Source organism: Oreochromis aureus, linkage group 23 (genome assembly GCF_013358895.1).
Source record: "Oreochromis aureus strain Israel breed Guangdong linkage group 23, ZZ_aureus, whole genome shotgun sequence".
Taxonomy (NCBI): Eukaryota; Metazoa; Chordata; class Actinopteri; order Cichliformes; family Cichlidae; genus Oreochromis; species Oreochromis aureus.
Genome location: NC_052963.1, coordinates 46,045,322 through 46,062,106, shown reverse-complemented (window position 1 = coordinate 46,062,106; position 16,785 = coordinate 46,045,322). Strand labels below are relative to the sequence as shown.

At 42.7% G+C, this 16,785-nt stretch overlaps 2 protein-coding genes across 2 annotated transcripts; one reads left to right on the top strand and one right to left on the bottom strand.

Moving 5' to 3' along the window:
• Nucleotides 1-6: 6 nt before the first annotated feature.
• mrpl47 (mitochondrial ribosomal protein L47) lies at nucleotides 7-6,600 on the bottom strand. The gene is made up of 7 exons (XM_031745314.2): nucleotides 6,434-6,600; nucleotides 4,644-4,792; nucleotides 1,888-1,948; nucleotides 1,712-1,808; nucleotides 1,476-1,606; nucleotides 346-441; nucleotides 7-260 (listed from the first exon to the last, which is right to left on the bottom strand). The coding sequence occupies exons 1-7, from the start codon at nucleotides 6,565-6,567 to the stop codon at nucleotides 149-151; spliced, it is 780 nt and encodes a 259-aa protein (XP_031601174.1). The 5' UTR covers nucleotides 6,568-6,600; the 3' UTR covers nucleotides 7-148.
• Nucleotides 6,601-6,790: 190 nt separating this feature from the next.
• On the top strand, nucleotides 6,791-15,953 carry ndufb5 (NADH:ubiquinone oxidoreductase subunit B5). Its single transcript, XM_031745322.2, has 6 exons — nucleotides 6,791-6,948; nucleotides 8,095-8,177; nucleotides 8,727-8,793; nucleotides 8,918-8,979; nucleotides 14,837-14,943; nucleotides 15,744-15,953. Exons 1-6 carry the CDS (start codon nucleotides 6,831-6,833, stop codon nucleotides 15,862-15,864), a joined length of 558 nt encoding a protein of 185 aa, XP_031601182.1. The 5' UTR covers nucleotides 6,791-6,830; the 3' UTR covers nucleotides 15,865-15,953.
• The last annotated feature ends 832 nt before the right edge of the window (nucleotides 15,954-16,785 follow it).

Here is a 16,785-nt window from a genome sequence, read left to right as displayed (position 1 = left end):
GCACACTTTACAGCGATCTTATATAATTTATCTTTGAGATCAAATGAAAGGTGGTCACACAACAGTTTCAGTCCATCCATGGCTATTTGATGAGCTGATTCACACTAGCCAGATTCTGGAAAGACACCAATATTAGGAGCTACACATTTCAGGATGCAGGAGCTTTAATCTGGGGGAACCTCTCCTGTAACTTTGCGAGACGTCTCTTCTTTAAGTTTTCATTCCTTGCCCTTTCCCGAAGGTAATTCTCAATACGCAGCCTGAAGGAGAAAGGAAATAAAAACCTTTGTAAGAAAAGTATCATGTACTTAAACATGTACATGATGTTGCATACGCTGGTCTTACCTTATATGTGGTTCAACAAACTTGGGTGTGTAGAACCTTTTGCGCTTGTATCTTCTGTTCATGTACCAGGGAATAGCATACTCTTTGAATCTATACCTGTGGAGGAAATAAACCAAAGAGATTACAGGCCGTCCAAGAAAAGTCTCAAATTAGCTTTGCTAAGGATGAATCTGTTCAGCTGCTCATTACCACAACTATGGACTGGTGCTTACGTGGTGCTTTTCTATTGTGAGCACTGAAAGCGCTTTAATATCAGCCAATCGCATTGCGGCAAGGTTAAGATGAACGTGACATGGCTGTTAGTGCCAGATCGGCTGCTCTAAGTTGTTCAAAACTGCTGAAAAATTGTCCAATGAGCGGCAGCTCTCTGTCCAAACAATGGCCTGGTGGTGTCAGAGGAGAACTGATAGGCTGCTTCAAGCCAATAGGAAGGAAAAAGTAACTCAAATCAGCACATGTTTGAACCAAGGGATACAGAAGAGCATCTCTGAACACGCAATATGTCAAACCTAGGATCAGGTGGGCTACAGCAGCAGAAGACCACATGGAGTGCCGCTCCTGTCAGACAGGAAACTGAAGCTATAATTCACAAGGGCTCACCAGCACTGGGTAACAGAAGACTGGAAAATGGTTGTTTGGTCTGATGAGATTTCATTTCTGCTACAACATTCAGACAGTAGAGTCCAAATTTGGTATAAACAACATCAAATCATGGATCCATCCTGCCTTGGATCAACAGTTCAGGCTGATGGTGGTGGTGGTATAATGTGTGGGGGCTATTTAAATGCCCCAGCCTAGCTGAGTATAGTTGTTGATCATGCCCATCTCTTTATAACCACCATATGCCGATCTTCTGATGACTGCTTCCAACAGGTTAAAACAGAATATCACAGAGCTGAAAGCAGCTTAAACTGGTTTCTTGGTAAATACTGTTTTTTTTTTTTTTAATCCAAAAAACACTGATAATATTTTTCAGGCTGAATCTGAGAATGAAATATGTGTAACAAAGCTTGGACCAGATGTGTTTATACCCACTATGTCCTGCAAACAGGCCGTTTCCCCATCACCATATGATAAAGGTATGGCATTTCTTTTCCCCATGTAGGTCTGATATGCAAGACTGCCCTCACCAGTACACATATCCAAATATGTTCCTCCTCCAGGCTCCTGGTCGGCCTTTCTCTTGTCCTGTTTGCAGCAGACGCAGTGCGTTCTCTCTCTCCTTCACCACCGTCTCCAGCCTGATCATGGACCGCTCAACCTGGGAGGGGAGACAGCATTTCTTCAAATTGAAAGCCTCATATAATCATTGGCACCCATATCATGTCAGCTATCAGCTCAGATGGCAGCTCAGCATGAGACGAACCTTTCTTAGTCTTTCTGGACTTGGCATCTGGACCCTCTGCCTTTTTGCTTCCTGTTCAAGTGTGAGCAGCATGTTCTTTTCTTTCAGCAGGACGTACCTGAGACACAATCAGAGGGTTACACGCCGCTAAATATTTTAAATGTTTCCACTGAGATGCTTCATTTTCACAAGCTCACCAGAGTTTGTGCAAGTCCTCGTTGCTCTTTGTTCTCAGTTGTTTGGCAGTCCACGGTGCGCCTAATAATGCAAGAAGTTATAACAACCTCATTAGTGCATAATAAAATGTTCATATCACTCTAAACTCACGTCTGATTAACTAGAAGTGTAGTAAATACTTTTTAACAAATCGTGCTGTAACAAATGACTGCTTTTTAAATGGTCACGTCGCATTAAATCTGTCTTTTACGTCACTGACACAAGACAGAAGCCAATTATCAGCGCCGGAGAAGACATCGCGAACGCTTCCTGGTCATCTCGTGTAGATGTTAGTGAAACTATTTGGAAGACAACGTTGGAGAAACGTGAACATTTTATTTATACTGTATAATCTGCAGATTCTGACAGAAATCTGCAGATTATCCTTTGAAGCACCGCTCCTCTAAAACAGCAATAAGGATCATTATTAAGCCATATGTAAATAACAAAATAACTTTATAACTTAGAGCAAAATTGGGAAACGTAAAGTCCGAAACAAGTCTTTATATTAAGGCCATCAGTCAAACAATACTGTTTGCTCTGGGTCTAAACAGAGCGCGTTGTGAGTGACGTCTTCTTTTGCACATGCGGGCCGCTTTGAGGGTTCACACTAGATAAGATAAGATAAGATAAGATAAGATGACCTTTATTAGTCCCAAACGTGGGAAATTTGTTTTGTCACAGCAGGAAGTGGACAGTGCACAAGTTATGAAGCAAAAATTAGAATACAATAAGAATAAATACAGTACACAACTGTACAGAATAGAATAAAATATACAATAAGATAAAAATAGAATACAAATGCTATATACAACTGAGTAAAAATACAACGATGCCAGAAAAGATTATTGCACATTAGTGTTATTGCACATGTGTGGATGTGTGTGTTTGATCAGTTGAAGTCTTTATTGTGGAGTCTGACAGCAGTGGGGAGGAAAGACCTGCGAAATCTCTCCGTCCCACACCGTGGGTGCTGCAGTCTCCCACTGAAGGAGCTGCTCAGTGCTGTCACAGTCTCATGCATGGGGTGGGAGATGTTGTCCAACAGGGATGACAGCTTAGCCACCATTCTCCTGTCACTCACCACCTCCACTGGGTCCAGAGGGCATCCTAGAACAGAGCTGGCCCTTCTAATCAGCCTGTTCAGTCTCTTCCTGTCCCCAGCAGAGATGCTGCCTCCCCAGCAGACCACACCATAGAAGATGGCTGAGGCCACCACAGTGTCATAGAAGGTCTTCAGGAGTGGGCCCTCCACTCCAAACGACCTGAGTCTCCGCAGCAGGTACAGCCTGCTCTGCCCTTTCCTGTAGAGGGCGTCTGAATTATGAGTCCAGTCCAGTTTGTTGTTCAGATGAACACCAAGGTACCTGTAGCTGTCCACAGCCTTGATGTCCATACCTTGGATGTTCAGTGGTTGCAGTGGAGGATGTTTGTGCCTGCGGAAGTCTACCACCAGCTCCTTGGTTTTACTGGCGTTGATCTGGAGGTAGTTCAGCTGGCACCAGTCCACAAAGTCCTGAGTCAGTCCTCTGTACTCCTTGTCGTCCCCATCAGTGATGAGGCCGACTATTGCAGTGTCATCAGAGAACTTCTGCAGGAAGCACTGGGTGGAGTTGTGGGAGAAGTCTGCAGTGTAGATGGTGAAGAGGAACGGAGCCAGAACCGTTCCCTGTGGGGGCCCCATACTGCAGACGACCCTGTCCGACACACAGCCCTGAGTCCTCACATACTGTGGTCGGTCGGTGAGGTAGTCCAAAATCCAGGTGGTGAGGTGATGGTCCACTCCAGAGTTCTCCAGCTTGTCCTTCAGAACCGAGGGAAGAATAGTGTTGAAGGCACTGGAGAAATCAAAGAACATGATTCTCACAGTGCTCCCAGCGGTCTCCAGGTGAGCGAGGGAACGATGTAGGAGGTGAATGATGGCATCATCCGCTCCAATGCCAGGTTGGTAGGCAAACTGAAGTGGGTCCAGTGATGAGCTCACCAGGCGCCGAAGCTGAGCCAGGACCAACCGCTCCAGGGTCTTCATCAGGTGCGATGTCAGAGCCACCGTCTGTAGCTGTTGAGGTCCTTGGGGCGTGAAGTCTTTGGCACTGGTACAACACAGGAGGTTTTCCAGAGCTGTGGGACTCGTCCCAGCCTCAGGTTGAAGAGGTGCTCGATCACCCCACACAGTTGGTCCGCGCAGGACCTGACGACCCTCGAGCTGATGCCATCTGGACCCGCTGCCTTCTTGCCATTAATCCTCCTCAGTTCCCTCCTAACCTGGGTGGTTGAGAGAGACAGGCTGGAGCCTTGTGTTGAGTGTGTATTGGATGCTGTTGTTGGGGGTGGGGAGGAGTGAGCAGGGTGAGTAGAGGAGGTGTGAAGTGTCTGAGGTGTCAGAGGTGGAACAGCAGCAGTGGGGTGAGTCTGCAGCCGATGTTGGAGACTGCCTCATGGCTGAATCAAATCTGTTGAAGAAATGATTCAGTTCATTTGCCCACCTCACATCCTTCCCAGGCAGAGAGTTCTGATGTTTGTGGCCCGAGATGGTTCTGAGGCCTAGAGCGCGTTTGCTGTCACATTTTATTTGTAGTGTGAACAAGCAGACCAAAAAAATTGGATTTGATCAAAAAATCGGAATTGAGCATTAAGACCTGCAGTGTGAACGTAGCCAAAATGTACAAATTCAGGTTGATTCAAACTACAATCAGACCTGCAGACAATGTTCTCTTTGCGTGCTGTAATATTTTACCTGACTTCACGTTGGCCTCTCCCCAGTTCTCAGGTGAATCAAAGAAGTCCTCTAGTCCTCTCCTGCTGATGGTTGTGTGCAGAGCTCGATACTGACCTGCAGAGCTGATGGGATTGCTCCAGGATGGGGTGACAATGGGAGACGTCCCCCTGGTGAACATGAAGAAAGTGCACACAGTAAGCCTGATAACAGATGCCTAAGCAGATAAATTATATTTCTCCAATAAAAAAAAAAATAAACAAACCCCAAAACAACAAAAACGGAATTCAGTGAATTGCAGCTTGAAATTTAAGCGTTACATTTCAGCACTTTCTGGTTCAATCCCAGGGCAGATATTTTTGGTGTGAAGCTCTTTAACGTCAAATAAGAATTCGGATGATTTGAAGTTCTTTGAAGCCTCTTCTGTCCTAAAACATCACTGACCTGTCAGTTAGTCTTCAGGCTGTGACTTACTTTTCACATATCTATATTAGGGCTGCCACAAACGATTATTTTGATAGTCGACTAGTCACCGATTATTTTTGCGATTAGTCGACTAATCAGATCATGCATCCATTGGACGTAAAACGTACAGCTTATTGCACCAGCATGCATCTGCTCTTATATAACTATCATTAGCTTACAGCTTTAAGTGTTTAAGGTATGTGCTAACTAAAAATAAAGACAAGATGGTAGTTTATTAAATTTTAATGAAATTTGCAGATTGTTTCGGTGAAGTTTAATAAACTCCTTGCTGTCTAAAATATAACGGGACACCGGAGTATATTCTCGAGCATCTCACACTTGTGATAATCAGTTGTCTGCTTGACGTTTATTCAGCTGTGTAAAAACTATAACTTTAATCTCAGCCAAACCGATTTACTCAGGAACAAATAAAATACAAAAAAAAAAAAAGCCAAACAATAACATTTTTAAGTTATCTAAGTGACTCATATATGTTTAACCTGAGTAGCGAAAGACGGCGGTGGGTTTGAAAACGATTTGCCAGGAGTCCGGTGTTCTCACCGGCTCTAGTGAGCCTTGCCCCCGGCTAGCTATCGAGCTAGCGGGTAACAGACGTCCTCGAAAACGTCGGAGCGCTTTTGAAAATATGTGGTGTCTTGATAAACTGAGCAGATATTTGAGGTTTACACAGCTACATTCTCGCCTGAAAATATGTTACACGTTTATTTTGTGACCCAGAAAGAATAATGAGAGTAATATTAAAACTAACTAGCTGCCGCCATTGTTGGAAACTGAGCAGGGCTGCGCTATGAATTCAGGGACAGAGCTACTTCTTCTTCTTCGGGGTTTAACAGCAGCTGGCATCCTTGTACATGCAGTGCTGCCATCTTCTGTTTCAGTCCGTTATTACACTCTTAAATCCTACTACTTATTCCCGCGTCATTTGTGATCTTCAAACGACGCGTCGACTATTAAATTAGTCGTCGACGATTTTGATAGTCGACGTAATCGTGACTAGTCGACTAATCGTGGCAGCCCTAATCTATATATGTGAAAAGATGTGTATTGATGGGACATAACGAAGACCCCACGAACACAGCAGTCAAAATCTCACTTCAGTCTTAAATACAGCGATAAAACCAGAAATGTCAGCTGAGTACATCAACATGGGAACTCGCGGTTTCTACCTCAGCGTAATAAAGAAAACCCGTTTTTTTGACTTTGCAGAAACAGTTACTGCTGAGCGGCGGACCTGCGGGCTGAGCTGTTGACCGACAGCATTGAATGTGTCGTAGTTAACCCACATTATTGTTCCGTTTTGAGGACTTTATTAAACATCCTCTTACCTGAGAAGAGAAGTCTGACATTTGGCCGAACTAACAGCGCGCTGTCGCGCGTTTGTAGCTGATGATATCCTAAAGACATTTTGAAACTGCTTGCAAAGAGTCAAAACGCGTCCTGTGGAAGAGGACGCCGCCATTTTGATGTAGCGCTTCCCATATTACCCAGCATGCATTTTTTGCTTTATTTGTCTCTTATTCTAAAAAAAAGAAAGATATATTTTAAAATAATTTTATGGTGCTAAATACATTATTATCATACTAATGTAATAATAAAACCCCGACTAACAATTCAGTTGAAAAAAATTTACACCTGTGCCCTTATCAAATATGATGGCTTCGGCTTCATTCGCTTAACGGCCAATCACAGTTCGTGTTGCTGGGCCATCCTCCCAAAGTAACGATGGCGGGCATGAGCGTTCTCAGGTCTGTTGCTGCTTTTGCAGCCAGACTGAGTCCTCTGAAATCTGGGAATAATGCGGCTAATTTACTCACTCGAGCAATCCCCCGCACAGATAAAGGTAAGACACACCCCGGCCGTTTAAAAAATGACAGGACTGACCGGAAGGCTGCTTGTCTTTTCTCATGACCTTGCGGCGGGACTTGTTAGCTTGCTAACAGGCCACTCTTTATCCTCCAGTTTTAACCTCTTTCTTTTCATTGCAGTAAGCGGAGCGTGTTTAGTAAAACATGAATTGGGTTACAGGGTTTGAATGATAGTTTGTCATCTCTGTGTCAACGCTTACCATACATCTGCTTGTTGCATGAAGTGCTGTGGTCTGCAGTTTTATCCAAACGAGTTTCGCCATGTTTTAATAGCGAGATTTTCTTTAATATCTTTAAATTATAAGGTTTCAGTTTCAGTAAAACACTGTAAAGCCACCTGACTCAGTGGGACACCCTTTAAACAGTTCATGCAATACTTTGCAAGAACGAAAGGGCATATTTACAAGGCTGTAGTGAGGTCTGCTATTATGTATGGACAAAAGGACAGGAGGCAGATCTGCAGGTGGCACAGTTAAAGATGCTCAGACTTTCATTGGGAGTGACCATGATGGACAAGGTTAGAAATGAGCACATGAGCTCAGGCTGAGCACTTTGGAGACAAAGTTAGACAAGTAAGGCTGAGATGGTTTGGACAATTACAGAGGAGGGATAGTGGATTTATTTTGCAAAGGCAGATAAAAGGGAAGACCACTGAGAAGATTAGTGGATGTAGTGAAGGAGGGAGACGATCTGCTGTGACAACCACACAGCCACACAAATACACATTTGAAGAGCTGCAGTGATGATCATTCTTGATTTTTGCCCATATGGTCCAACCCAGATTATTACTAAGAAGATGGATGACTGCCATTATTGCGAAAATAATCTGGGATTAAACTCAAGCTGGCAGCCACAATTAGAAACAACGTATCTGTTACAAGGGAGACGGGGCAAAGGTGTCAACCATGTAAAACAGCTCAGCCTGCTAGAAAAACAACATAAAACACAAGCTCCGCCCACCCAATCATGATGCAGTGGTAGGTCATAGACCTAGCATTTGTAATACATTATAGAGATACTTGGTACACTGAACAGAGACTCCATGTAACTAAAGAGGCAGCGTGCGTACACACTATAACCAATCACAGGCATCGTGATAGTAACTGTGCCCTGTTTTGCAGTTTCGGTCCGTTGGGGTCATGGAAAGAGACTGTTTGTCATCAAACCCTCTGACTACTATGACAGGAGATTTCTGCGCCTATTGGTAAATCCAGAGCACCATCACATCCACCAAGCTCATGTACATACACAGCAGAAGTGCTCTCTGTTGACTTTGATGTTTAATTTTAATCGTAATGTTCGTGTTCACCCTTTGAAAGAACAAAACAAACTTGTTATTGAAATGTAACAAAGGAAGTTTAGTCCTCATCATATTTTCCTTGACTGCTCAGACGTACTGTTGAAAGTTTATTATTCACCCACAGGGCAGCCTTTTAAATAGCAAACATGTTTTTTCTCTTATTTTAAAGAATGTTTGTGTTCATGTTCTTACATTTAACTCAGCCAAAAAACAAACTTACACATTTGTGTTACTCACCTTGCTCAAAGGCACCAGCAGCAGAGAGCAGTGCATACATCAAAACTAAAATGGCCAAGATGATACTGTTTAAGCTGGTTTAAAAAATAAAAAAGTCAATTCACCGAGTTAAAAAGTAAGAGATATTTTTTACTTGGTTAATTTTGGATGGTGACTTGCACAGATCAACAACAGAATTTGCCATATATTTGATTTTCTTCTCATTTTTTCCCTCAGCAATTTTACATCTTGCTGACTGGTGTTCCAGTGGCTATCATTGTCACGGGGGTGAATATCTTCATCGGTGAGTAAGCATAAGTGTTGTTTTATTGTGTATTGTAGTCGGTTTCTAATCTTTTCCAGGACTTACTCAAATACGTACGTAATGAAAATCTCAGTCTGTTGCTCGATTAATGTCTGTCGTGTAGGTGAGGCAGAGCTGGCTGAAATTCCTGAAGGCTACGAGCCCGAGCACTGGGAGTACTACAAGGTGCGTCCCTTTGTCTCTTTGGTTGTTTGTGGTGCTTCTTTCTGTCATTGCTTCAAACTCATATTAAGGGAAGGATATGCTCATGGATTTTATTTTGAAGTGTAATCATAATATGTGCATATTCATTATTATACCCCCACTGCATTGTTAACCTCCCAAACATCATGTTTTCCTCCAGTGAGTGTTTTATGGGACTGCTGTGTTACATTTTCAAACCCAGGTGCTACGACGGGCCCCTCAGGTAGAAGTCTCTCCGAGGCCCCCGTTCAATTTAAAGTTAAAAGAAGCCTCGACTGAAATATCATGCATTGCACATCATGCATTGCTCGATTAAATGTCTGTTGTGTAGGTGAGGCAGAGCTGGCACATCATTATGTGCAATGCAGCATCTTTATTTTTTTGACAGATATCCCGTAACAAGCCAAAATAATTTCAAAAAATTATTTGAAAACACGGGCAGCACGGTGGTTAGCACTGTTGCCGCACAGCAAGAAGGTCCTGAGTTCAATTCCACCATCAGGCCGGGGTCTTTCTGTGTGGAGTTTGCATGTTCTCCCCGTGTTTGTGTGGGTTCCCTCCGGGTACTCCGCCTTCCTCCCACCGTCCAAAGACATGCAGTTAGTGGGGATAGGTTATTTGGTTAATCCAAATTGCCCATAGGTGTGAATGCAGGAGTGAAAGTGAGCACGAATGGTTGTCTGTCCCTATGTGTTGGCCCTGTGACAGACTGGCGACCTGTCCAGGGTGTACCCCGCCTCTCGCCCTATGACAGCTGGGATAGGCTCCAGCGCCCCCCGCAACCCTGAAAAGGATAAGCGGAAGCGAATGGATGGATGGATATTTGAAAACATTTGATCATTTTGAATTTGATTAGAGCAACGCGGTTTAAAATAAAAGATGGTATGGAGGCAAAAAGTAAGTAAGTAAGTAAGTAAGTAAGTAAGCAGTACTAAAAAGAAATAACTGGGGGAAAATTCACATCTAATCAGTAACATGATTGTGCATAAAAAGATGATCTTAGAGAGGCAGAGTTTCTCAGACGTGTCAATGAGCAGAGGCTCACTAATCTGCACAAAACTGTGAATGTTTCTCACCACAAAGAAGATTGAATATCTCATCATTCACAGTAAATAATATCAGCAAACCTGGAGATTCTGGAGAAACCTGTATGGTGAAGGGCTGCAGTAGCCTGGGTGTGAGTCTGCCCTGGGCTGTTTCCTTACTTTGTGTCGCTCTTGTTTGCTCTGCTATCCTGTCTGAGATAAACAGACATAATTCTGTCATTGTGTCATCAACAAATGCACATGAAAGCATCACAATGTAAAGACAAGGCGTATGTGAACATGATCCAGGACAAAGCTCGTTTAAGTAAGTAAAGTTTATTTATTAAGCGCTTTTCATAGACAGGTAGTCACAAAGCGCTGCACACAAAGATTAAAATAAACAGTATGATAAATAGCAAAATGCACAATATACACAATATAGAGTTTAAATGTAAATTAAAAATGTAAAAAGCATTGGTCAACAGAAAGCTTGTTTAAACAGTAAAGTTTTTAACTGCTTTTTAAAGGATTCCACAGAGTCAACCAAATGTAGTTGTAGAGGTAGACTGTTCCACAGCCTTGGTGCCACAGACTGAAAGGCTCCGCCCCCTTTCGTCTTCAGTCGTGTTCGGGGAGCAACCAACAAACTCTGAGTCTGAGAGCGGAGACGGCGAGCAGCAGTGTATTTTGTGAGAAGCTTGGATAAATAATCTGGGGCCTGGCCATTTAGTGCTCTGTACGTTAAAACAATAATTTTAAAACGAATTCTAAAATCTATTGGGAGCCAATGTAAAGAACATAAAATAGGAGTGATGTGAGCTCGCTCGCTAGAGCGAGTTAGTAGTCTGGCTGCTGCATTTTGTATAGCTTGGAGGCGAGAAAGAGATGATTTATCCAAGCTGGTAAACAGGGAATTACAATAATCTAAACGCGATGACACAAATGCATGGACAATTTTTTCCAGTTCAGCTAAGGAGACCATATGTCACAGTATAAATATTCCTTAAATGAAAGAAACAGGAACGAGACAGAGATTTTACGTGCGAGTCAAGGCCCAAAGAAGAGTCAAATATTACTCCCAAGATTTCGAATATTTGGCTTAGCAGAAGAACAGAAAGGGGCAAGAACCTGACTGATTTTAGAATATAGATCAGGAGGAGCTATGATCATGGTCTCTGTCTTGTTCATGTTTAAAACAAGGTAATTGTTAGAAAGCCAATCAGAGATTTGAGTTAAACACTGGATTAGGGTGGACAGCCTATCCAGCTGATGAGGCTTAAAGGACTTATATAGCTGAATGTCATTGGCATAGAAATGATAAGACAGGTCACTAAAAGACTGAATAATGCCAGCTAAAGGAAGCATATAAAAAGAAAATAATAATGGACCCAAAACTGAACCCTGTGGAACCCCGCAGGTTAGTGCAGCAGTGTTAGAGGAGAACCTATCAGTCCTAACAGAAAAGGTCCTGTCTAATAAGTAGGAAGAAAACCAGTCTAAGGCGGTGCCAGATATACCAGCCAGAACCTTCAGCCTGTTGAGTAGGATTTTGTGGTCGATGGTATCGAAGGCTGCGCTAAGATCTAGCAAAATGATCACGGAACAATTTCCTGCATCAGGTGCCATTAGTAGATCATTATGGACCCTTAAGAGAGCGGTCTCCGTAGAGTGCTGCTTTTGAAAGCCAGACTGAAAAGGGTCAAAAATCTGCAATCGGCATAGTAGGACCTGAACTGGTTTTCTACAATTTTTTCTAGTAATTTACTTATAAATGGCAATCTTGAAATAGGACGATAACTACTAGGGGAGGTAAGATCTAGATTCTGTTTTTTTACCAGAGGGGTTACCTCAGCATGTTTAAAATAGGACGGAGCACAGCCTTGCCTCAGTGAATTGTTGATGATGTATAGAAGTGTGGGACCAATGCTGGTGAGAGTCCCAGACAGGACAGAGGGAGGTAATATATCTAAGGAGCATGATGAGGATTTCATTTTACCTATTACTGCAATTAAGTCTTTGAGTGTGATTGGAGAAAATGAAGTAAATGACCCGGGACAACAAGGGGCATCTTCATAAGGGGAGGCACTTGAGGAGATTTTGGATCTCAAGTCCATCACCTTATTTACAAAGTAATTGAGGAAAGTGCTGAAGTCTTCATCAGAAAGTAACACAGCATTGCTGAGTTGGAGGAGAAACAATACTGTTGATGGTATCAAATAGAATTCTTGGGTTATTTTTATGACGATTTATGAGATTATTGAAGTAAGAGGATCTGGCCTCTTTGACTGACTCATTATATAAGTGAAGAAGTTCTTTGAAGCGTTCCCGATGGGCAACCAGCCCAGTGGACTTCCAGAGACGCTCTGCTTTTCAACAGGAGCGTCGAAGACCACGGGTTTGATTATTTAACCATGGTGTCCAGCAACTAACAGTGCAATGACTAGTTTTCAAAGGAGCAACCTGATTAAGAATGGCAAGATAGTGTTCATTAAAAGAATTAATAAGGATGTCAACATCATCAGAAGGAGGTTTAAAATTAAAAAGAGAAGAAAACTTTAAATTGACAGAGTCATCAATAAAGCGCCTGCGCCTAATAAAACTTTGGGGAAGAGACTCTGAGTTGATAGATACATTAAAAAAGACTGACTTATGGTCGCTAAAAGCAACTTCATTTAAGTTCATGTGGTCAAGGGAAACACCACAGGTGAAGACCAAGTCCAGAGTATGCCCAGCTGTGTGAGTAGGACCTGATACATGCTGAACAAAATTGAAAGAGTCCATAATGCTCAGGAACTCCTTAGTGGTACTGTTTGATGAGTCCTCTGCATGAATGTTGAAGTCACCAACAATGATGACCTTGCCCAGTTTAATAGTGGAAGTTAAAAATTCTTGTAGGTCTGACAGAAAAGACGCAGCAGACCCAGGTGGACGATAAATTAAAATGCCGTATATGGGCTGTTCTCGTCCAATTTTTATCATAATCATCTCAAAAGAGTTGTAACAGCTCGAGGAGATCATCTGGCATAAAAAATGTCTTTTTAAAAATTACCGCTGTTCCACCTCCTCATCCAGATATCCGAGGTGCACAGAGAAAAGAACAGTCAGCGGGACAAAGCTCTAAAAGATGTGAGACTTCATTCTCACGCTGCCACGTCTCAGAGATAAACATAAAATCAAGCTTCTTCGTACAGAACAAGTCATTTAAGATATAAGACTTGTTGGCAATTGAGCGGGCATTAATTAACATCCATTTAACGCTGCGACCCACCGGGACAGGGGTAGAGTTTCCAGGAACAGAGTTCGTACTATGCGGTAAGCTGTGCAGCAACACAGGGTTCCTGCCGCGATGAGGCACTGCTTTCCATGCTTTCAGGTGGAAGCCTGGGTGGTAAACACAGTGGGTTGTGGGGATTAATCCAGCTCCGACAAGTCTCAGGCGGATCTTACCGCTAGCAGCCCAGGAATAAAGCCCCCGAAGATCTGCCTCTTTCCGAAGACGACAGAGCAGGACAAGAAAGCCGGCTCTCTTCCCCCACTTCCTCCGACGAGGCCTCTGAAGCAAAATAGAGCTGACCGGCAAGAGTGAAGGTAAACCGGATGCTGCGTGGCGCTCAAGCGGCGGTGGGAAAACAACGTCGTTTCGTTGACTCTGAAAGTTATCCATAGCAGATTTGATCGCCAGTAACGCATGCCGATCATAAATCTGAAGGGAGATAACACCGGACAAAACTGTAGCAAGAACACTTGCATAACATATAAAGTAAACATATAAACATATAAAGTTTAAAATGGACTGGAGCCAAGTGTGGAAACAGTCCTGTGGTCAGACAAATCAAAGTGTAATATTCTTTTTGGAAAACATGAACACAACATCCTTCAGACTAAAGAGGAGAGGGAACATCCGGCTTGTTATCAGTGCTCAGTTCAAAATCCTGCATCTCTGAGGGTGTGGTAGTGCGGTAGTGCAGCCTGCACAGTTCCATAGACACATAGGTGTTCACAGTGGCAAACATGGCCCAGTGTCCTATCACTGAGAGTATAATCTCTGGACTTGGAGCAAGCAGTCTGTACGTGGCACGTATCAGTCTGCGTCCACACACCAACGACTGCCTCGCACTTTCCAAATTTTGGTTCTTTGTCCTTTTCCCCAAAATGAAGTTAGAGTTGAAGTATTACTGCAGTGACACACTGGAGGTGATCCATCATGCGCTGCAGATGCACAAGTGCAACGGAACAGACCGGGACTTCCAGGAAAGGAGCTAAAAATAGCAGCCATGCTAGTCTCCTGTCTAAGGAGACTTCTGATAAGGAGAAATCAACTGATTTTAAACTGGGTATGATTTTTATGCAAAGTCTTCAAAGGACTCCGAGGCACTCTATTTTTAAAATGCCTTTATTCCTAAAAAAAACTCCAGTGTGTTTTAGCGCACAAGCTTTGATCAGGCAGTGAACAAAGTCCATTTAAGCACTCGATCTTCCCTAGTGGTTTTCCACAAGTGGCACGCTTCCACCTTGGGTGAGAGTGGAGTATTCCACAAGCGAGGCTCCACCAATAGGAGGAGTCAAGAAGCCTGGTCAGATGTCAACACCAAACCCAAAACATTCACCAAATTTGAACCAGACGACATAAACGCACAGCAGCACCAGCCACAAGGATTAAAACAGGATAAAAAAAATGTCCCCTCAAGAAAGTCTACTTGACCAGAGCTCCTCTGTAAACACAATAACACTGAACTGCAACAAATGTATGTCACACGACTGCACTAAAGGGACAGTCCTATGTTGCATCAAATCCTTGTGCTCTGTTGTTTCAGCACCCCATCACCAGGTGGATCACACGGAACATCTATGATTCCCCAGTGAAGGACTACGAAAAGATGATGGCTGCAGTCCAGATTGAAAAGGAAAAAGCAGACATGAGGTGGGTGTTACTGCCAGTGTGCTTCATATGCTTCACCAATAACACAAACACATGCATTTAAAATGCTTTTAGAAGATGTCTCTGCTTGGCTCATATCCACTACACGATACACTGATGCGCTACAGCTGGTGTTTAGCTGTTTATGTAGTGTAACCAAGAGTGTCATGATATTGAGTTCTACAGAGGAAAGTATCCAAGAGATTGGATTGTTTTTAACTGGCTGAGAGGTTTACAAATGTGCTTTACAGCAGACAAAGTTGTGTCGACACTGAAGAAAACTTTGGCTCATCATTACAGAAATAGGAAACAGCAGTTTGCTACCACCGCCATGGAAAAATCACTGCAAACGCTAAAGCGGTAGCTTTTCTCAAGTGTGTCCAGTCATGAAAAGCACCAGAACGTGATGCAGTAGGAGGGAGGGATCCTGAAAGGGCGTGCAGAGCAGCTGCATTCCTTGATAATAGCGTTGTTCCATTGATGTGGAAAACCTCAGCTGTTTTTTGTTTTTTTCCTCTCCCCAAAGAAAACAGGTGCAAGTGAGCCTATGAGGGAACCATCTTTGGATTTTTCAGAACATGCTCTCTGAAAAATATTATATGCAGATTGGTTATTGAAATTGCAGAGATTGGTCAGTCTTGAGGAATCAATTTAAGTGTGTGTGCTGCAGCTGTGACAAATGTAATTCTTTGTTATTTTACAAGTGTCGTACATTATTAGTCTTCCTCACTTAACTGGTTGCTCATTTCTAAAGCATGGTGTTACATTTCTCTGCCTCTTTATTCATTGTTTTGTTGTCACAGACTGACGCAGCTGGAGGTGCGTCGCCAGATGAGGCAGCAAGGAGACGGCCCCTGGTTCCAAGTGCCGACCCTTAACAAAGAGCTAATTGACAACAGCCCCAAGTCATCACCTGACCATTAATCCAGATGTTTCTGTCATCTGTACATCAATCTCACTGTTTGTACATTTTTTCCCATATTGCGTGAATAAAGTATCTATATGAACTCTGATATTCATGTTTTAGCGTCTTAATTCGGTTCATGCAGCAAACACCTTCACCATGATGATATTACAGAGTTACAGATGATCGGGGATTGGCAGCTTGTGTCAAACCCACTGACACCACCTGTCTTCAGCTTGTGTGAATACTTCTGAGCTGAAATCATCCAATAAAGCTCAAGTTGAACAGTAAATCAAATGTGCATAATATATATGTAATTAAATTTTTTTGTAAATGTATTTATTTATTTTTGGCCGGGGCCTTCATTAAGGAGTTTGCATTTTCTCTGTTGTGTGCAGTTAGTGGGGTTAATTAGTGACTCTAAAAATCTCCTGTGGTTGTCTGTCTCTGTAGCAGCCCGGCATCGAGCTGACAACCTGTCCAGGATGTACTCGGTCTGTTGATAAAGAACAAAATATATCCATCTTTAAAATGCTTAGCCAGGGCTGAGAAAGTTTCAGCCAAGTGCAATTAAAAAAAAACCAAAACTGCACCTTACATTTATTTGTACTGTAAATTCTTCCAGATCTCTAAGGAAGGCTGGATTCCTCTTGGTTTATAGTTTATATTTTCTTGCGATAACCACGAGCGTCCACCGGGTGGCAGAGCTCTGCAGACAAGACTAGCCTGGTCACGTGGACAAAGGGCTTCTTTACACACATGCAGCACTATTTAAAAGTGGACTTAAAATCACATATCAAACATATAAATAAAAATTAGTCATCTGAAGTATATTTTTTGTTTATTATTATCTATTATTATTATTATCTATTATTAAATGACATTTACTGCTCTGTCTTTTTTTTAAATAGACCAAACCGACTGCAGATTGATAAGCAGCT

Bases quoted from the DNA above. Each gene is read 5' to 3' on its own strand.
- ndufb5 (XM_031745322.2), top strand. From the start codon at position 6,831: ATGGCGGGCATGAGCGTTCTCAGGTCTGTTGCTGCTTTTGCAGCCAGA. The intron at 8,794-8,917 runs GTGAGTAAGCAT...TCTGTCGTGTAG, and splicing joins GGGGGTGAATATCTTCATCG to GTGAGGCAGAGCTGGCTGAA. The intron at 8,980-14,836 runs GTGCGTCCCTTT...CTGTTGTTTCAG, and splicing joins AGCACTGGGAGTACTACAAG to CACCCCATCACCAGGTGGAT.
- mrpl47 (XM_031745314.2), bottom strand. From the start codon at position 6,567: ATGGCGGCGTCCTCTTCCACAGGACGCGTTTTGACTCTTTGCAAGCAG. The intron at 442-1,475 runs GTGAGGGCAGTC...TTTCCTCCACAG, and splicing joins ATATTTGGATATGTGTACTG to GTATAGATTCAAAGAGTATG. The intron at 261-345 runs GTAAGACCAGCG...TTTCTCCTTCAG, and splicing joins TTTGTTGAACCACATATAAG to GCTGCGTATTGAGAATTACC.